The sequence below is a fragment of the Myotis myotis genome, unplaced genomic scaffold (assembly GCF_014108235.1).
Source record: "Myotis myotis isolate mMyoMyo1 unplaced genomic scaffold, mMyoMyo1.p scaffold_m19_p_4, whole genome shotgun sequence".
In the NCBI taxonomy this organism is placed as follows: Eukaryota; Metazoa; Chordata; class Mammalia; order Chiroptera; family Vespertilionidae; genus Myotis; species Myotis myotis.
In genome coordinates this window covers 49,060,506-49,083,150 of record NW_023416346.1, presented here as the reverse complement: position 1 = coordinate 49,083,150, position 22,645 = coordinate 49,060,506, and the positions used below count along the sequence as shown (strand labels likewise).

The 22,645-nt window shown below is 34.9% G+C and overlaps 1 protein-coding gene across 1 annotated transcript in view; it reads left to right on the top strand.

Annotated features, from left to right (window-relative positions):
- Positions 1 to 22,645, top strand: part of ALG13 (ALG13 UDP-N-acetylglucosaminyltransferase subunit) — an 86,026-nt gene that overhangs the window by 7,845 nt on the left and 55,536 nt on the right. Inside the window, 7 exon segments of the mRNA XM_036304950.1 lie at positions 14,824 to 14,852; positions 14,855 to 14,976; positions 14,978 to 15,196; positions 15,759 to 15,842; positions 17,920 to 17,970; positions 18,698 to 18,744; positions 20,271 to 20,343. Coding sequence (XP_036160843.1) covers positions 14,824 to 14,852; positions 14,855 to 14,976; positions 14,978 to 15,196; positions 15,759 to 15,842; positions 17,920 to 17,970; positions 18,698 to 18,744; positions 20,271 to 20,343 — 625 coding nt within the window.

The following is a 22,645-nucleotide window of genomic DNA, read 5'->3' as shown; positions in this document are numbered from 1 at the left end:
TACAGTTCACATAACAGATATGCAGGGTGGGGCAAAAGTATGTTTACAGTTATGAGTATGGGAAAGTTTATTTTTACATATTTATTGTATTTTTTCATACAAACAACTAAACCAACTTTTGCCTCACCTATATTATGAAATTATGATGAGCATAAGTAGTCTTAAGACCTGTAAAATAAATTAGGTTATCCATAAATATTCATGGTTTTCTGGCAGAAATTTTAGACAAAGTTCATCCATGAAAATAGAGCATTCACTGTAATGACCTGCTTTCCATTACATTATCCCAAAATGTTGACTATTCTAAGTATTTTACTTGGGATACTTTATATTTCTGTAAATTTATTTTCCTGATTGTGTTTTACTTGGGCTAATATTAAATTCTTACTAACGGTAGAAGGTGGTGGCTGAGAAGTACTCTGGGTAGCAGGAGGAAGCCAAGTTGGACTAAAATTTTGCTGAGAATATTCTAAAAAGTGAGTAATCTACACAGTTGAGAATTCACAGCACCATAATCAAAATTGTATTTTAATACTAAAGTTGTAGAAAAGGCCTTATTTAAATCCATAGAGAGAATTTGACTTTTCTGGGATCTTTCTAAATGTGTTTTTCTAATTTGAGAAAAACTGTGACTTTATGTTGATCACTCACCTTTAGTTATTTTATATCAAGGACTAATCATACAGAATCAGAAACAAATGAAAGGGTGTACTCAAACTGCAGACAACTGAAAAGCAATATGGAACCCCAAATCCTCTGCTTGCTTCTTTCTCATTAGAATACAAAATCCAGATTCCATTATTTTATTTAGCAAAGGCTTAACCAATGGTTTCAATTGTGTGTAGTGACATCTCTTGATTATACCTTTATGAAATGTGGGGTTTAAAAATCAAAGGATATCTTGGAATCATTTTGATTTGACAGGAATCTTCAAGATCATCTAGTCCATTCCCTCATTTCTCAGATGAGGAAGAAGGCCAGAGGTTAGTACTTATCTGAAATAACAGCCTTTGGCAAAGCTGCCCCTAGAAGCAGCTCTTTACTCCTGAGCTCTTTTTCTATCATACCATAACATATATTGTAAGCTTTTTGTTTCTTTTTATTCGTTTAGCTACTTTAATCCCTTCCAAGGAAACTTTTCTTCATTTCCAGGAGTTGTTAATTAGTTTATTTTACTAGGAATTTCACACTTAATTGGGTTTTCCTTTGGTTTATGATAACCTTCATTCAGACATAGAAACCTGTGATTACTGAGTTTTTGGAATCTAGCAAAATGCTGTGGGGTAGAATTAATGTTAGACTGAATGAATGAAGACTTTAAAACAGAATTGTAGATTTTTGGAGTTCGAAGAGTATTACATGACAGGGCTTCAGGTTCTTGAAGTTAGTAAGTGGAATGCAGTTTTTTGAGCAGTTTTCTGTTCGAGTTATTTAGATTTCCAGGAATAAGGAAGCAAAAGGGAAAGTTTAGTATTTTGAGAAATTCACATTGTGGATAGGTTCAGAAGTGGACAACAGAAAGTTGATGTTGGAATAGAAAAATTATGTGAGGAAGGGGATGACTGGGAAGTAAGGATTCTTAGATTACTGTATGCTTATAATTTGGGAGAAAAGAAAATAAGAGCAAGAAAGATTTGGTGGTAGGTAAGAGTATAATTGATGAACTTGAAGTAGGGTTCTGGAACATTTAAAAGTAGTCATCTAAAAGTACTGTCAGTTGTCTGATTTTAGATACCTTAGAGCAGTGGTCGGCAAACTGGCTCGTGAGCCACATACGGCTCTTTGGCCCCTTGAATGTGGCTCTTCCACGAAATACCGACTTCTGTGCATGGGCCACGAAGTTTCAATCGCACTGTATGTGCGCGCCCACACATGGTATTTTGTGGAAGAGCCACACTCAAGGGGCCAAAGAGCCGCATGTGGCTTGTGAGACGCAGTTTGCCGACCACTGCCTTAGAGCACTACTTTGTGTACTTATAAAGGCAGATAATCTAGGCACAAAGGGCAATATATAAAGTTTGTATTGCTTATTTGATAGTTTGAGAAAGTTTTCTAAGACTAAAAATCAGAAATAACTAGTGGTAATGTAAATATTTCCTTGGCTCTTTATTATGGTATAAGCACTTAATCCCTCTGATTTGTTCAAAATAAAAGTTTCAGAGATGACCAAAAATCTTCATACAGTCTGAGAAATGAGATATATGGGAAGATTATTTAAAATTGTTTTTTGGGAAAGATTTGGGAATTGGTGGTCCTGATAGCTATGGGCTAATCAATTTTCTGCTCTACAATTAGTATACATTTTTATGGGGGAGTAGAGAATGATAATAAGTTAATACCTGTTGCATGCGTAGTATGTGTCAGGTACTATTTAAAGCACTTTGTAGTGTGAATTTGCTTAATCTCTATGAAATAGGTACTGTTTACTGTCCCATTTTGCAAATGAGGAAACTGAGCATAATGTGAAAAAGGACTTTTATGCTACTTCATTATCCAAACGATGATATGAGAATTGTAATTGGAACACTGAATTCCAGTGTATTTCCATCATTTATGGGAACAAGAGTACAAAATATTTGAAATCGGGAATATTCCAAGAAATTTAAATTGTGTGATAGCTACAGGTATATAACCTATTTCAGTTTTTGCATTGCTATTTAAAAACATACTGATTTCTACTCATCAAATCTACCTGGAGAAAATCCTAATAGGTTTACTTGGTTGCAAGTTATTTGCTAACTCCTCTTTCTCTTTAAATCATTGTGTTTTAGATTCTATTTTTGGACCTCTTCTATTTATTTATTTATTTATTTATTTTAACATATTTTTATTGATTTCAGAGAGGAAGGGAGAGGGAAGGAGAGACAGAAACATCAATGATGAGAGAGAATCATTGATTGGCTGCCTCCTGCACACCCCCATACTGGGGATTGAGCCTGCAACCCGGGCATGTGCCCTTGACAGGAATCGAACCTGGGACCCTTCAGTCCGCAGGCTGATGCTCTGTCCACTGAGCCAAACCAGCTAAGGCTGGTCCTCTTTATATATTTTTCTTGGTATTGTCATTACACCTAGAGCTTCTGTTGACTCCCCTATCAATGTCCCCAACTCTGATTTGAGCTCCTGAATGCTATTTTCCAGTTGTCTACTTGTCATGTCTGCCAATTCTCTAAGTACCTTAAATGTGCCCCAAACTAAAATCATATTTCTCCTATTATGTTTCTGAAATCCTTATATCTATTAATGGTGTCGCTATTTAGTCAGTCCTCCAGGCTTTAACTCATCTCCAACCTTATTTATATGATTGACCACCAGTTACTCTCAGCTGTACTTCCTAAATCTGTCAAGCCCATTTAGTCAATTAGTCTTTTAACATAGATGCATAAGAATCTACTTTTGTTATCAGATGACACAGTTCTTGCTATAGAGAAACTCTTACAGTTTAGTTGCGGAGGAGCTCAGTCTTTGAGTTCTTTGCCTGAAACACAGTAGGCTTTCCATAAATGATAAATGTGCCTCTTTAATTTAGTACTGTTTTCTCATCTTTTTTTAGGATTAGGTATTGTTTCCCAGAAACACTGTCATCTTGCACACATTCATTTCATATTGTCTTCTGAATACAAAATATCTAGTTTGTCTCATTGAGAAAGATGTGACCATCATGTTGTTTGGTGGAATTTGTAGGATCAAGCTTTTATAGGAATGGTATCTAAAACAGCAGTGCTGAACTTAGCATAATATCCTAGTGGTATTTAAGGGTCTTTAAAATAATGGGACCTATTGGGAATTTGCAGTAAAATATAATGATGCTAAAAATTAGAGATTTAGTAAAAGCAGTAGTTATAATGAAAGATTACATGGAGAAAGGTCTAGGATAATCACCAAACACAGTTTAATTCCTTGTTAAATGGTTAATTCTTACATGAATATTCTAGCACAATCTTAATATTGTATATTCTTTTAATTCTATAATCTTTGTAGGTGGCTAGACCAAAGGTGGGCAAATCAATCTAGCTAGCTTCAAAAAGGAATGTAGCAATATGCTTCTTGACTTTTATATTCTTGAAAAATATTTTGAGGCGCTTTTATACCATTACATATTTCTCTTGGCATTTCACTTCTAAATCTTTACTGTCTTTATGAATGTTTACATTCTTGCTACAGTTATTTATGTTGATTTGTACTCTATCATTTTATTTTGATAGCTACAGTCCTACTCTCTAAGATTCTTTGGGTCATGGAACCCTTCAAAATATTTAAAACTTCATTTTCTCTCTACTCATACATACACACATTTTTGTGTGAATTTCAGGGAGTTTACAGATACTTTGAGGCCCCAGGTTAAAAATCCCTAGACTGAGGCCATTTCAGTTATTCATAACTACTAGACTTTTTTATAATTAAACCCTCTAGTTAAATACATTTAAGTTTAGTAATTCCTAATTTTTCTAACAAATTATAAACTTTGCTCAAGTTTAAAACATACCAAACAATACATTTTGAAACTAACCTTAATACTCGTATACTGTTAATTCAGTATCTATTATCTATAATGTTTTGTGCAACACTTTCTAATTGATAAAAAGAACTAAATGGAATGTTTTCATTCATAGTTGATTATTTTAGGATATACTAAATTAGGCTCTTTGGTAACACAATACATAATTATGAGTTAGTCATTTACTGTCAAGTGTGCTTCTAAAGTATTTGCTGAACTGATAGTTACTGTTGGAAAGATGTCTGTGAGAGGCCATATATTACATCTTTTTTACTGTTCATTTCCGCTTTTGTACAGGGTATGTTGGTTGTTTCTCCACTAATAGTGTCAAATGGGTGGAAAATACACTCCCCAAATTTAGGAGAGAAGAAGATTCCAAAATCCTCATCCTAAGTATTATGCATCTTAGTTTTCCATTTTGTGAATTCATAAAAGTAACTTTTCTCATAGGTGCTTTCTGAGATAAAACCATTTGTTGTTGCATGTTTGAAAATAAAAAATGTCATTGGAATAATATATTTTCTCTTGGTTAGAGTTTTTGTTTTAAGAGTAGGAATAGCCCTAGAAATATTACCCTAGAATTCAAAGTACATAGATCTAAATGTTAGAGAAAGCAAAGTCTTCATTGGGTTTCATATTTATTTTCATATTCAGTCACTAGCTGGGGCTATAGTTAGAGAATTAAAGTTTATTTAGAGACTTCAGTGAATGGGTATTTCCAGTGCATCAAAACAGAAAAGAATGTTCTGTTCTTTATTCTCCTTTCCCTCAATCACTTCCTTGCATGTCTGTAGACTGATTAGATATTGCAAGTATCTTAAATCAAGAAACAACCAAAAATAAACCTCAGTATTTCTGTGCCTATATGATATATTTTAAAACAAAGTGCTATTTTTCTTTTTTTCTAATCTATATTAGAATGTTTCAAGTCGAAGAAGGGAAGCCATGGAATTGAAAGCAAGTGGCTCTTGGTAATGTTTCTTCAGTTTTGCATATCTGAACAAGGATCACTGCTCTGAGAAATTCTTTTTCTTGTCTTTGTCTTCTTCCTAAAACTTGAGGAGGTTGAATAGGGTCCCTGAGGCCTAATTTTGTTTTAGAACCATTATGTTCCCTTCCTTCATAAATTCTACTTCGCTAATTCTGTTTAAATGTCTACCATGAAAAGAACTGACAGGTTCTAGTTTCAAGGTGCTGTTAAAAATGGTGCTTTAAAAGTTTTCCATTATGTTTTTAAAGAATGAAAGACCTTAAAAAGTGGTTCTATAGAGTTGAGGAGCTATTTCCCCCAATTGGCCTCCAGTTATTTGGTGCTAAAAATAATTGAAATAAATGATTTAGTATTGAGTTTTCTTTTTATTTATTTATTTATTTATTTATTTATTTATTTATTTTTTAATTAAATCTTTATTGTTCAGATTATTACATTTGTTCCTCTTTTTTTTCCCCCCATAACTCCCCTCCTCCCAGTTCCCGCCCCACCCTCCGCCCTCACTCTCCACCCACTGTCCTCATCCATAGGTGCACGATTTTTGTCCAGTCTCTTCCCGCATCTCCCACACCCCTTTCCCCCCAAGAATAGTCAGTCCATTCCCTTTCTATGTCCTTGATTCTATTATAATCACCAGTTCATTCTGTTCATCAGATTATTTATTCACTTGATTCTTAGATTCACTTGTTGATAGATGCATATTTGTTGTTCATAATTTGTATCTTTACCTTTTTCTTCCTCTTCCTCTTCTTAAAGGATACCTTTCAGCATTTCATATAATCCTGGTTTGGTGGTGATGAACTCCTTTAGCTTTTCTTTATCTGTGAAGCTCTTTATCTGACCTTCAATTCTGAATGATAGCTTTGCTGGATAAAGTAATCTTGGTTGTAGGTTCTTGGTATTCATCACTTTGAATATTTCTTGCCACTCCCTTCTGGCCTGCAAAGTTTCTGTTGAGAAATCAGCTGACAGTCGTATGGGTATTCCCTTGTAGGTAACTGAGTTTCTTTCTCTTGCTGTTTTTAAGATTCTCTCTTTATCTTTTGCTCTTGGCATTTTAATGATGATGTGTCTTGGTGTGGTCCTCTTTGGATTCCTTTTGTTTGGGGTTCTCCGCGCTTCTTGTACCTGTAAGTCCATTTCTTTCACCAGGTGGGGGAAGTTTTCTGTCATTATTTCTTCAAATAGGTTTTCAATATCTTGCTCTCTCTCATCTTCTGGCACCCCTATAATTCTGATGTTGGTACGCTTAAAGCTGTCCCAGAGGCTCCTTACACTATCCTCGCATTTTTGGATTCTTTTTTCATTTTGCTTTTCCGGTTGGGTGTTTTTTGCTTCCTCGCATTTCAAATCATTGACTTGATTCTTGCGCTCCTCTGGTCTGCTGTTGGGAGTCTGTATAATATTCGTTATTTCAGTCCGTGTATGCTTAATTTCTAGTTGGTTCCCCAATATAAGATCGAGGGTCTCATTAGTTTCTTGTAGATCTCATTAAGTTTATCGGCGGCTTCTAAACAGTTCTTGAGAGACCTTAAAAGTGTGGTTCTGAACTCTATATCTTCCATTGACAATTTTGTCCTGTTTCTTTGTCTCCGCATTTTGTTATGCTTCCTTGGTGCACCCCCTAGTGGTCTTTGTTCGCAGTCTTATAGTTAAATCTTGATTGTTGTAGCTAATTCCAGGGAGGGTTTGACCTCCAGGCCAGGTGGCTATGAGAATCAGCTGTGTCAGCAGTGAGAGAACTTCTGTCCTCTAGGGAGATGCTAATCTGGCCTTTGCCTGAGGCTATCCGGCAAATGCCTCTGTGCAGGGCTTGGGCGGGGCGGGTCGAACAGGATCAACAGGGTGGGCCAGAGAGAGCAGTTATGGCGGCTCTCAGTCCTGTCCCCAGGGGCTCTACCTCTCTGAGTCCCAGCACCCGCTACAAAGCTCAGAGAGAAAGCTGCACTCGCTCTGACCGAAGCCAGACAGTCCCGCTTCTCCCGTTTGAGTCTGGGTCCCTAAAGACTCGCCCGGATCTGGAGCTCAGAGTCTGCGACTCCCTCCCGATTGAAAACGCCAACCGCGCCCTCCGCCGCCAGCCCGCTCCGGGCACTCCGCACCTCAGAATTTGACTTCAGCACTGCGCCTCCTCTGAGTGTCCGTATGCTTTTCTCTTTCCTCCTAGTTGTAGGACTTCCACTCAGCCAGCGTTCCTGTGGTTCTGGGTGATGTCCCTTCCGTTTTTTGGTTTCACTTTTGAAGTAGTTGTTCAAGGCAGCAAACTCCGGCGTTAACCTATGCCGCCATCTTGGTTCTTCTAGTATTGAGTTTTCTTAATATTAATTGCCTTTTTAGCAGCTTCTGTCAACAGTTGTTTTATATACATGTATCATCTTTGTCTTTTCTACTTTTAGATATAATTGACATGTAGTATTGTATAAGTTTAAGTTGTACAGCATAATTGTTTGATGTGTATATACTGCAAAATGATTACCACAATAAGTTCAATTAACATCCATCACCACACAGCTACAAATATTTTTATCTAAAAATCTAAGTCTGTATATTTCATTTAGTAAGATAAGACTTACTATTCATTTCTGTATGGGTTAATCAACACTACAATTTGCCAGGATAATAGGTTAATCCCCCTAAAAGCTATATTTTTATGGTTAATGTTGATCACAAATTTGACCAACTGAAGGGAGGGCAAATCTTTTATTTACCATTGAATCACAGAATCACAGTTCCTTAAACCTTAAAGAGAGCTTAGAGATCATGCACCCGCAGAGATTAAAGTGGCATAACCAAATTCATAATGTTTTCATGGTACCATATTGCCTCTCAGACTCTAAAATAACTGAAGTATCATTTTACATATACATTTATAACTACATATGTTGCAGATAATATATGCTTAGAAAATTCAGACATATACCTTATTTAATTGGTTGAAATATGGAGTGTTATTTTAGAATTAAAATATTAGAATTATCTATACATATAATTCTAATGTAAGATTAGGAATATATTAGAATATAATTATCTTAGAATTATTAACATTATATTTATATGTTGTACTACAATGAATTTCTCCATTTGATCAGTGAAAGAAGAAATAGAATTTTAGCAATTAAAATAACATCACATTTTCAAGTTAATCACAATATAAAAAGTAGTAATTATAAAGTTAAAGCACATCAGTTTTCTGACACATCAAATAAATACTTATTTTAAGTTATTTTTGTTTTCTTTAATTTGTTTTATTTTAATCGGTATCTAGAGTACAGTGCCAAAAAAGTCTTTAAGGCAATTATTTTTCTTCCTACTATTTTCCAATGTTGAAGGAAGGAAATCCATCAGGGTTTGAAAACATTTTTCTGGGGAGTATATTTGAACTTTGATTTGATTTCCAGGAGAATTTAGGTAAAATTGTCCACTCTCTCCCTTCATCTCTCCCTCCTTCCTTCCTTCCTCCCTCCCCCCTCCCTTCTTGTTCGTCAGTCCTTTCTCTCTCTCTCTCTCTCTCTCTCTCTCTCTCTCTCTCTCTCTCTCTCCCTCCCCCTCCCTCCCTCTCTCCCCCCTCCCCCCTCTCCTCCCTCCCCCTTCTCTCTCCTTTTACCAAACAATAATTTCTTACTGAACTGTTTTATTTGACAGCTGACATTCATCAATGCTTAAATAAGCACTTACTACTCACTTGATATGCAGTGTCTTAGCTCATTATCCTACCAACTTTAGGTATAGTCACAGAAAAATTTCTAGAGCAAATTTCTCAAACTTTGAAATAATTTAAAAGTAATAGCTATAGTGCATACAACACCATTAATAACTGAAATGGGTTAAGTTAACCTGCTTAACTTTGACCTGGCCTTTCACAAACCTTGTTTTTGCAACTCAAAGATAGGATTATAGTATGCAGTGTTCCTAAAATTTTGGCCTTGAAACTCTCTTAACAACACTTAGTAATAACTTGTGGAACACATTGTTCTAAAGCACTGCTATTCAAAGTGTGGTCCTGGACCAGCAGCATCAGCAACACTTGAGAACTTGATATTCTCAGGACCCAATCTAGCCCTGAGACAATCTCTGAGTGTGGGGCAATCTGTGTTTTATCAAGCTCTTTATATGAGAACCACTGCTTTAGAGGTTTACAGGATTAGTGTAGTTAGCTGTTGAAGAATAGTCAAGGGAGTTCAGGTTCAATAGACATTTCAAAGGACAGTATTAAATAAATTCCTATTGTACTAATTTGGGGAACATAACCTGTACTTAACCACCTCTGAGCCTTTGTTCATATCTTTTCTTTGGTATACAATTCCTCTTTATAATAATCGTGCAACAATATATAGTTGTAATCCTAGTACTGTTACTGGACAGATGGGAAAACTTGGACAAGTCATAATTATTTGAAACCTGGTTTTTTCATCGCTAAAATAAGAGATCCCTTGTAGCTGTAAAAATTCTACTTATTTTTCAGTTTATTCTGCTATTCTGTTTCTTGCTCACATACTGAATAACTTTTAAATTTAATTTTTATTATTTCTTAAGCTAATACATGTAAATAATATAAAATATTAAGGAGTTCTACAAGGTTTCTAAGAAACAGCAGTTTTATGTACCACTACTCTCCATCTCTGATCCTAATTCCTATATATGACTATTGATGATGTTTACATTTTAAAAAACTCAAAAAGGTAGCTTTATCAGTTCCTGTGAGATGTTTTCAGTGTTGACATTATTACAATTACTGAAGTATAATATTGATCACATCCAAGCCATGTAGTATATGTTCATTGATTACATTTCCTTTGCTATAAAACTTTTACCCTTTTTGTATACTTTTTTTCATTTGCTCAATTTTCTATAGAAACATCCTCAAATTCTCCAACAGAAGTGTATATCCTAGTATGTTTAAATACATTAGGTCATCTATAACTTCTATTACTTATTTATAAAAGTTTTTTGAAATGTTTGCACTGGTGTTCTTCTTCCTTTTACCTGAACTGGCTGTTCTCTATTTAATCTTCCTAAATGTTTGTCCTCAGAGTTCCCCTTCATCCTTATAGTGGAAATTCCTTTGCTTCTCTCTTATAGTGAATCTTCTGTTTCCAGGATACTGTGCCTTCCTACCTTATTCTGCGGTTTAAACTTTTTATTTTGGTTTCAAATATTTCTTCAGTAGCTTTCTGAGAAAGTAAATTATTTTAATATTTCATTTTTGAAAACTCCAACATCTGATTGATAGTGTAATATGTAATTCAAAGTTGGAAATACTTTCCCCTCAAATATTGAACTATATTGTTTTCTAGCTTCTAGTTCTATTGAGAACTTTATTGCTATGCATATGTGTGATCTTTTGTATATGACCCCTTTTTTTCTCTCTGAAAGATTTTAAAATCTTTTCTTTATCCCCAGACTTCAGAAATGTTATGTGCGTTGCTGATCATCATGTTTTGTTTTCATTGTTGTGGCTACTTCGTGGAACCTTTTAATTTAAATAAAGATAATCATGTCCTGCAGTGCTATAATTTTCATGATATCATCATCATCACCATCATTTCTTCCCCTCTACTTTTTTCATCACTTTTTGGGCTTTCTGTTCTTTAGGTGTTGGCTTTCCTGGATTGACCTTCTAATTTGCTTGCTTTTTCTCTCCAATCTTGTCTGTTCTGTGAGCTCCTCAACTCTAAATTCTATTCCTTCTACTGCTTTTTGTTTTATTCGTTTTAAAATTTAAATACAGCAAAATTAGCATTTTTTCTTGTACAACTCTATACGTTTCAACAAATGCATACTCATGTAATCACTACTGCAATACTCCAGACACCCCCATGCATCCTTTGTGCTATACCTTTGTAGTCAACCCTTCTCTGCAGCCCCAACTACTGGCAGCGACTGCTCTGTTTTCCCCTCCTATAGTTTTGCCTTTCCAGTATGACATATAAATACAGTCATACTGCATGTAGCCTTTAAATCTGTCTTCTGTCACATAACATAGTGCATTTGAAATTCATACATGTTCTGTGTCTATCAATGCTTCATTTTTTTATTGCTGGGGAATATTCTATTATATGGATATGCCACAGTTTGTCCATTCACCAGTTGAAGGATGTTTGGATTGTTTCCAGTTTTGGGTGAATCATGATTATGAAAAAAGCTGCTATACACATTTATGTACAGGTGTTTGTATGAACTTAAGTTTTCATTTCTCTTGGAGAGATACCAAAAAAAATGGGATTGTTGGGTCATAATGGTAGCTCTATGTTTAACTGTTTAACTTTATAAGAAACTGCTAAACTATCTTTCCAGAGTGGCTTTACTATTTTATATTCCCACCAACAACATATGAGAGTTCCAGTTGCTCTGCATCCTTGTCAACACTTAGTACTGTCAGCTAAAAAAATATTTTAGTTATTCTAAGATGTATGTAGTGGTATTTCATTAAAGATGTACAGATGGCCAATAGGCACATGAAAAAGATGCTAAATATTATTTTCCATCAGGGAAATATAAACAAAACCATGATGAGCTACCACTTCACACCCACCAGTATTGCTGTAATCAAGAGATGGACAGTAAATATTGACAGGATATGGAGAAATGGGAACCCTTATACACTACTGATGAAAATGTAAAATAAATGGTGCTGCTGCTGTGGGAAATGGTCTGACAGTTCCTCAAACAGTTAAACATCATTTACTGTATGATCCAGCAACTACATTTCTGGGTATTACCCAATAGAATAGAAACATGTCCAAACAAAAACCTGCATGTGAATCAGTGGGGGCAAGTATGAGGCAGCCGATCCATGATTCTCTGTCGTCATTGCTGTTTCTATCTCTCTTCCTCTCCTTTCCTCTCTAAAAAAATAAAAATATATATTTTTTAAAATCTTTGATATTAAATATTTTATATTAATTTCAGGTGTACAGGATAGTGGTTGAACATCTTTTTATGTTAGTAACCATATCTTCAGTGAAATGTATAGATAATCTTTTGCCCATTTTTAAATTGTATTGTTTTCTTACTATTGACTTTTGAGAGTTCTTAATATATTTTGATTAAAAGTGTTGTCAGATGGGTGATGTACAAATATTTTCTCTTAGTCGGCTTGTATTATCATTCTTCTGTCATTTGCAGAGCAAAATATTTTAATTTTGATAGATTCCAATTAGTTTTTTTCTTAAATTACATCTAAGAACTTTGGCTAACTCAAGGCCTTGAAGATTTTCTTTTATGCTTTCTTCTGAAAGTTGAAGTTTTGTTCTACATTTAGGTCTTTGATCTATTTTGAGTTAATTGCTATAAAATGTGTGAGGTATAGGTTGAGGATAATTTTTTTCTTTTGCATATGGCTGTCAATTGTTGCAGCACCATTTGATGAAACTACTGTCTTTTCTCTATTGGACTGCTCTTGTACTCTTTGTCAAAAATCAATTTATATTTTTGTGGGTCTTGTGTGCTTTCTCTGTGTTATTTTCTCTTTCCTCTTCTCTTTTTGTCTTCCTGTCTCTATTTCCTGTCTTTATTTCCTGTTCTTTATATTTTTGATTCTCTCTGTCCTCTCAGTTTTCCCTTCCTTTATTCCTCAAAATTAGGTATACTAGTATAGATTAGTATTACTTGAAGTTTTATATACCTTATTTTTCATTTAAATAACAATAAATATGAAGTCTTTGTATTTTTCATTATAACCCTTAATTTTTTTTAGTGAATTTGTGGATTTAAAGAAAAATGGTGATTCCTCTTCCCAAATCATGTTTCAGAACTTTTACAAAAGGAATAATTTCCTCAATGTTATGGTTTCTTTAAAAAATAAATTAGTGAAGGTAATTTCAAATTGGCACATTAAAAAGGATGTCAAGATTTTATTTTCTTCTCTACCATGCTTTTATTTCATTCCTAAATTATAAAATTGATTATTGATGCTGTCTCTGTAGGCATTACTACTAGATCCACAGTTACAAGAAAAACAGTTTTCAAGGCAGCTGAATTTTGCAATTTCTTCAAAGTCTAACTTTGATCTATTTTTTTAACCTTTAGAAAAGTAAGAAGGGCATTGGATTTTGTCATTTAAATAAAAACAAGACACTTGACCATGGACTCAAGTAATACAAGTGAGCAGTCCTTCTTTGGACCTTAAAAAACACAGTCATATTTTACTTTGGTTTTCTCAGAATTTAGAGTAATTTTTCTGGGAAAATGCCCCAATAATACACTGAAACAGGCCTCTCAATGTCCAACACCTTCAGTGCTGTGCCCCAGGATTTTAAATGTACTCTTTATTAAAAAGTTTGTGGCTAAATTATTCCTTTCATGCTGCTTCAATTAAAATAATTTTCATTTTTTAAGAAACATTTTTGTATATTCTCTTTTAGTTAAAGCTATACAATAGTTTGCAGACATTAGTCAATAATTGTATCACTGTTTCCTAGCATAGCTAACGGAATTAGTTTCTGTGATCATATCATAGTTATTATTATCTAGGGCAATGGTTCTCAACCTTCCTAATGCCACAACCCTTTAATACAGTTCCTCATGTTGTGGTGATACCCCAGCCATAAAATTATTTTCGTTGCTACTTCATAACTGTAATTTTGCTACTGTTATGAATCGTAATGTAAATATCTGATATGCAGGATGTATTTTCATTGTTACAAATTGAACATAATTAAAGCATAGTAATTAATCACAAAAACAATATGTAATTATATATGTGTTTTCCGATGGTCTTAGGCGACCCCTGTGAAAGGGTTGTTCGACCCCCAAAGGGGTCGAGACCCACAGGTAGAGAACCACTGATCTAGGAGAACTGAATGAGATTACTTAAATTCCATTACGTGAAATATCCAGATAACTGCTTTGGCACTTTACTTTGCTTGAATTGTGACCTCTGCACCTATATATTAAGGGTGCCACCCTTTGCTTTTTAAAAAGATAGGAGGGGGCACCCGGATATGAACCTAAAAAGATATTCTTAATAAAAAAATCTTACTATTTAATTAGGTTCAGATTTTTTCCCTCTCATCTCCATGTAACTATAGGAGCAGGGAACTTGGGCAGAGGTTTTACAGCAGTGTAATGTGGGCCAGGCTGCATCATATACACCTGGGTGTTATTGCAGTTCCTTTGCAGCCTCGTGCAGCAGTTGCCCTGAGTTAAGCTGCAAACTCGGCTTCCCTTTGGTCCCAAAACTCAGCTGCTTGTGCATACTTCTCTCAACCTTGGGCTGATGGGTTAATTCCACTCTTCCCCAGCAAAGTAGCTCTGCAAGTACCCTTCTCCCATGTCTTTCTCAAGTCTAGTTCTCTATTCCTAGGAGCATTGGTTCTTCCTCTTCTTTTCACAGGATCTCGACTAGTCCTGGGCAAGCCAGCTCTTTGCTTCTGCTCCTGAGAAGTGCCAAGATTCTGCAACGCTGACTCCAACTGCCTTCTCATGCCTAGACTTTGGGCTGCTTTCCGGATACCTGCATAAGCAAGTCCTTGTCACTACTACCCATTCCTACCTGCACCTTGCTTTTTCTTCTGACTACACTTGTGTTCCTTTCTTCCATTCCCCATCTCCACCCTCCGTGCACAATGCGGAAAGGATGGAAAAAGTACTGCGGCCAGAAGTCTCTGAGTGAGGCAACAATGGATGAATATTTAGGCAGCTTAGGGCTGTTTCGAAAGCTGACTGCCAAGGATGCCTCTTGTCTCTTTCGGGCTATTTCGGAGCAGGTAAAATGAAAGCAAATATATCTTCCCTGTACTTAGATTTCAGAGTTTGTGATGTGGCATGGTACTGTAGCTAGAAGAGCTGTAGCCCACAAAAACAAAAATCCCCTTTTTTCTTTCCTAGTAAAAATATCCAGGTCTGTCTGCTACTTATTAGTTTGGTGGATACCTTTGCTGATTAGTCCAAATATATTGCTGTGCCTTTGGTATCTTTTCTGTTTTCTAAATACTACTTTGGAATGGATGAGAGGTAAAATAATGGGATTAAAGAAAAATCTGAAATTTATCTTGATCCTTTATAAGCAGCCCCTGCTTCCTCTAAATTTTATGCCCAAGGAAAAATATTCAAACTGTGCCCATAAAGAGTAGAAAAGGGGGAGCTTAACAGAATCATCTCTCCCCAGTCTCACAAAAGGTGACAAAAACAGATGTTAGTAATATCAGGACTTAATTTCCCACATACGTTCTGAGCAAGGGGGACTTTTAAGTGACTAATTCCTAGTCTTAATTTAGAAGCTTTTATTTCAAATGACTGCTAAAAGTAAGCTGATTTTTCTCTTTTCAGTTGTTTTGCAGCCAAGTCCATCATTTGGAAATCAGGAAGGCTTGTGTCTCATATATGAGAGAAAATCAACAAACTTTTGAGTCTGTAAGTAGAATACATACCCAAGGGAGAGTTGTCATTAGAATATGTAGCAGATGGGAAGTGAATTTTGAACACGTATATATGAAAATTATATGTAATCTCAGTAGCAAATATTCAATTTTCTGCTAGCTTCACCCTAGCTAGCACATTTCTGGACCTCCTCCAGAATTAGATTGTTTTGTACTCTAAAAACTAAGAAAAAAAACAATCTGTATTCTTCCCATTACTTTCTTCCTCCCACACACCAGAAAAACCTTCAAACCCTAAAAAGTCATACTTTGACTTCTGTTTTATATTATATATACCACTGTTTTATTGAACAAATAATCATAGTTCACGAAAGGTATGCCTTTGTTAATATTTTAAATGTATATATTTTAAAATATGTACAAATGGGAACACCCTCCGTTCTCTTGCTTAATTCAGTGCACAATGCTTGAAGAGTCTTATAAAACTTAAGTGTAAGGAAAAAAATTAGTCCTAAACATCCATCTTTTCATGTGTCAAACTGTGGTAATTGGAGGTCTGTCATTAATGATTGACTTTAAAACAATTTTTAGAAGGCATCTTTCTATACATTGAAGTACTTGAATTCTTGTTAACAAATAGAGATTTTTATCCAGGTCTTACATGAAGTGTACCCTTTCATTAGTCCATTAAATTTTTATCATGCCTCTAGCCCTTGCAGTACTATTTTTCTTCTGCTTTTATATTACGGATATTTGCCTGCTGTTTGAGGTTTACTCTTAATTTTCTCAACAGGTTTCATTGAGTTTTAAAAATATGTGAAGGATTTTTGACTTGTAAGCTTATTACCTTAAAGTTAATTACAGTCTGTACAACACCTGGGGAAAGGATTGTTCATTAATTACTTTAAATGTAAGATCATGGTGTAAACTGTAAAGCATTGCATCTCAAGTATTTTTGTGCATACAAATCACCTGGAGACCTTGTTAAAATACAATTCTGATTTTAGTAGGTCTGAGCTGGGGCCCAAGATTTTTTGTATTATTAACAAATTCCCAAGTGATGCTTGCTATTGTTTGTGGACCACATTTTGAATAACAAAAATACGTGTGTAAATTTTTAAAACTATGTAGATGAGTCTCATAATAATAATGCTGTGTGAAAGAAGCCAGACTCCTCAAAAAAAGTACATACTGTATGATTTCCTTTACATAAAACTAAAGAAAATGCAAACCAGCCTGTTGTGATTAAAGCAGGTCAGTGATTGCTTGGCTGTCAGTGGAGTTAGAGAGGAGCACAAGGAAACTTATGGGGAGGATGGATATATTCACCATCACGGTTATCATGATTATTTCATGGGTGCATACATATGTCAAAACTTATTTGACTGTGATATTTAAATATGTGCAGTTTATTATATGCCAGTTATTCCTCAGTAAAGCTGTTTAAAAGGATTGAGAAAAATTCAAAATTGATTTTTAAAATTCTAATTATATTTAATACTAGATATGTATGTATGGAATGGGATTTATATTCTCTGAGTTTAATGTAATTTTATTTTTATTGAGGTATATTTTACATTCAATAAAATTCACCATTTTAAGTTTAGCAATTTTAGTTTTGGCAATGCAGTCATGCAGCTGCCACTGCAATCAAGAGCGAGAACATTTCCATTGCCCCAAAATGTTTCCTTGTGCCCTGAGCTTTTTTGAACCTAATAAAATTCCCTTTAAACTTCCTCAAAATTTTAACTTTGTAAATGCATGTCTCCTGTAAAATTTAAAATATTGGGCTTATAATTATGGGGCTTGCTTGATTTTTGAAAATAGTCAAGTTGATATTTCAAAGGAAACTTATAGGCATAGCAGTTGAGGAAATGCACTGATGTATGGATAAGCCAGGACCAATTCCTAACATTTTTAATAGTACAGCTTTTCTCCACCCATAGCTTTTGTGTATGTGCAAATCTTCTTGAGGTGCTATGCAAAGTAGTAATTTAGTACCATAATTATTGAGCTGAACAAAAATCCATTGGAGGATAATATTGCAGAATATGATCAGATTTCAGTAATGCGATGTATTTGGTTAAGTCAAGTTTGTTTTATTTTTGAAGTATGTGGAGGGATCTTTTGAGAAATACCTGGAACGGTTGGGAGATCCCAAGGTAAGATAAAATATGGGGGTTTAATCTTTTCAGAGTAGTATTTGGAATAAGAACCTAAATAATCATTCAGCTTGTTGCTTTAGCTAGGGCCAATCTATTTAGTTTCTTAAGTAGCCAGCTGTGTTGAATCAAATAGTTCTTGCAAAAGTTTAGAGGCTGGCAGCTGACCTATTATTCTGTGCTGAATGTTGAGAATTGTGTGTTTAACAATTTTATCATCCATAAATGAGTGAAAGAATACACGCTGCTTGGGAACTGGACAAACATGAGCCATTATCATTTTAATGGGGGGGGTGGTGGTGGTAATGAATGTTACTAAGAGGTTATTAAAACAATTCTCCCTATTTGTAGTTATCTTTCTTTTAAGTGGAAGATCCATAAACACATATTTAATTAAAATTTTATGTGATTAAATTAATTCCATAGTTCTGGGCTTAAAACACATGTACTAAATACCCTGCTAACTTCATATTTTTACACTAATTACATTTTAATTTTGCCTTTTAAATCTCCCATATTAAGTGTCTTTGTTACTTAATAACTAAGGTCTTCGGGTCCTTTTTTCCAGAATAAGTCTATGTTAATTAGTAACTATCACAGTATCCCAAGTCTCAAAGCAAGTTATATTGTGTTCTACAAATTCTTCATCTAAAAAAAAAAATTATAGTCTTGCAAAACCTTGTACTTTCTAGCTACTCAATGTTTATAAAAACTAATTTATATTTAGGAAAGTGCTGGCCAGCTGGAAATAAGAGCTCTTTCTCTAATTTATAAGTAAGTGGAATCTCCTTTTTTTAAAGTGTGTGTGTGTGCGCGGGGTTTCTATTTAAATTCCCTTTAGTATTGGGAAAATTTTAGATTTGATGCATTGATATGTAGAAGGAACCAGGTCTAAGCAAAGTTCATTAGTGTAATTTTAGGTGGAGAATCTCTAGCATTTGTTTCAGTTTGAATGGAAGAATAAAAGACTTTAAGAACTGCTGTTATTGTTCCTGTGGCTAATTAGAATGCTTATTTTAGAATTTTGTTTAACTTTGTGCCTCTTTTGCATGCATCCTCAATAGGGTTGTATTGCTTCTATGAGGGTAGAAATTGGTTCAAGGACAAAAAATTTAGATACGGTGGGTATTAAAATTTCATAGGGAAATTAAGAAAAGTCTAAAGTGTCTCTCTAGGGAGGCGATCATGGGGGGAAATTTTGAGAAACACTGCTCTAATGCTTTGCAAGTTTTGTGTTGAAACTGCAAAAAGTGGCATATGTGAAAGCTGTAGGGTTGGGGTTTTTTTTACTTTATTTTTTACATATTACAGATGTCCCCATTTCCCTGCCCCTTTGCCCACCTCCACCCAACCCTGCCCCCCCCTTCTTTCTGGCCAACACCACACTATTGTTAGTGTCTATGGGTTATGCATATATGTTCTGTGGCTAATCTTTAGGGTTTTGAAAAAGCTATATAATATAGGTTAGACTCGAGGCTCATGGGAATCTTACTTATTTGAGAAGTTTGATCTATATAAGACTCCTTCACAATTCTGAGGATGGTGAGATGGCATATACCAGTACCTGGGTAGAGTCAGAACCCTCTGGTTATGGGGACTTGTTCAAGTTAGTGTTTTTTGTGTTTTTTCTTTGGTGTGCTCTTTACTCACTAAATCTAGCAAGATGTAGTATAGCAGAGTCATTGGGCAGGTGGATTTTAAATCGGGCCATCTCTTAAATTGGCCTGCCATCTGTTTTTTTATGGCCCTAGAGCTGAGAATGCTTTTTAAAAGTTTTAAATGGTTAAAAAATCAAAAGAAGGATAATGTTTTATGGTGTGTGAAAATTATATGAAATTCAAATTTTAGTGTCTATAAATAAAGTTTTATTGCAACACAGTCATGTGCATTTGTTTATCATTGTTTATGGTTGCTTTTATACTGCAAAATGGAAGTTGAATAAAACATAGGGTTGGCAAAAGCTGAAATGTTTATTACCTGGTCTTTTGTCAAGAAAAATTTGTGCACCCCTGTTTTAAATAAATGGAAACCTCCAAAACTCACAAACATACATACAGTTGGTAATCTACCTTTACTGCCCGTTCCTCTAAATTAAGATATATTTTTAAAAATCCATAGAAATTTACAGGCCAGTAGCTTGTCTACCATGAGTTAGCATTATGTAGCCTCTTAAACATTTGGATTATTTTATATGAATAAGGTCAGCAGTTTCAAAGCAGCATAAATATTGGTTCTTATAACTACCTCTTGCATATGTTAAATTATCTCTTCTCATCCACCTTTGTTTTCTACCCATGTAGTCGAGATTTTGTTCTTTATCGCAATCCCGGAAAGCCTCCAACTTATGTCACAGACAATGGCTATGAAGACAAGGTAAGAAGATGAGTGAATGTTTACTACAATAAAAAGAAGAAATTGAATGATGTTGTGGGCTTACCAGGATCTTAAATCATCCCTTTTACCTCGTTAATTAAAAAAGCCCATTCTAAATTCCAAACTCTCTTGCCACCAGTGTTGTTAGCTACCCTTCTGAACAGACCTGATCTTGTCACTCCTGTGTAATAGAAAACCCTAATCAGCTCTTCATTGATAAAAAAGTAAGTTGATACTCTGAAGCTAGGCATTCAGTGCCCTAAAGATTCCCAACCCTTTTTTCCCCCTTTGCATATCAAATGTGTCAATTACAGTGAAACTTTCACAGCCACCACCCCCTGCCCAAGAGTTATTTCCTTCCTTTGCATCACCCAAGTAATTATGGTATTTATCACATTGTATTTGTTTTCCTGTCTGTTTTTCTCATTAGTCTGAAAGTTTCTTGAGGGCAGGGACAGTGTGCTAGTACTGCCTAAGTAAGGTACAAATAGTAGGAGGTTGAGGACTCTCAGCAGGTGAACAAATTGTTCTTAAGCATATAACTTTTCTTCCAAAAAGTTTTAAGAAAATCCTTTTATCCTGATTATTTAAATCATTACTAAATACAGACTACAAAATATTTGACTTTTGTAAATCTTGTTTCACATTGTAGAGCAAAATTCAGGCAACATTCTAATGATGGTAAAATAAGAATAGACACATCCCTTATGTAAGACAGAGGTTCTGGAACAAACATTCAGAAAGGTTCTGGAGCAGTTATTTAAACAAATTTCATTACATAGCTTTAAGTAGCATTTTTACTGAAATACCAGGTGTACCAGTTAATAATGCGGATTTTGTAATCAAAGAAAACACGATAATTTCAAGAGAAACATCAGAAGTGCTTTATTCAAAGTAATGTCCATCGTTAGCTACACATTTTCCCCATCTTTCACGTAATTTGTGGATACCGTTCCAATAGAACTTTTCTTGTTCTGAGGCAAACCATTCAGAGACCCAATTTTCCACTTCTTCGTATGTTTAGAAGTGCTTCTCAGAAAGTGCGTGTGCCATCGATTGGAACAAGTGGTAATCTGAAGGAGCAAGGTCTGGTGAATACAGCGGGTGGGTTAATACTTCCCAGGCAAGATCTTTTAACGTGTCTTTTAACTGGTTTTAAAGCGTGCGATGGTGCGTTATCATGAAGCAAAATTACTTTGCTGTGTCTTCTGGCACATTCTGGTCGTTTTACCATCAAAGCCTGGTTCAAATTGATTATTTGTTGTTGGTAGCGATCAGTATTAATGGTTTCACCTGGTTTTAGAAGCTCATAATACACCACACCTTCCTGATCCCACCAAACGCAGAGCACTGTCTTTTTTCCAAAGCGATTTGGCCTTGCAGTCTATGTTGATGGTTGACCTGGATCAACCCATGATTTTGTGCATTTGGGATTCTCAAAATAAATCCACTTTTCATCACTAGTCACAGTTCGATGCAAAAAAAGACTTTCTTTCGTGCCGTTGAAGCAACATTTTACTTAGGACTTTTCGGTTTTCCATTTGTCTTTTGTTCAATTAATGTGGCACCTATTTTCCTTTAAAATCTTTCCCATTGCTTGTAAACGATTGGAAATTGTTTGCTGAGCAACATTTAATCTTTCTGCAAGTTTTTGAGTTTGAGACGCATCTTCATCCAACAATGCATGTAATTGTTGGTCTTCAAACTTTTTCAGTTGACCTGGACATTCTTTGCCTTTCACATTGAAATCATCACTTTTAAAGCGTTTAAACCAGCGTTCACAAGAGATGGAGAATGTTCACTATAAGCTTCCCAAAGTATACGATAACTTTCAGCAGCACTTTTCTTCAAAATAATGAATTAAAACTTCCCTCAAATGCTTTTTTTTGGGGCATGAAATTCAACATTTTTACGCATAAGAATATCTATGATGTTAACACCTTCAGAAAATTTGACATATGAAGTTTTGAGGCTTGCTGTCAATACAACAAAATAGCATACATATCAAATCGCATATAAACATATGTGTAACTCCATCTATTGAAAAAAAATTCGCATTATTAACTGGTACAGCTGGTAATCTGGGTAGTAAGTGTGCATGGCCTTTGAATTATTTGAAAAATCTACCAATCAAAGGAATCAGCTAAGAAGAAATAACGCATTCTGTAGCCATCTTATACCTTAATTCATTAAGGAAGTCTGTTTAGCAGTATTGCTCCTATATAGTATATTTATATATTGTTCTTCAGTATAGTGGATAACATTTTGAATAAATTGAAGTCTCTTCTCCTGTAGTCTTGTG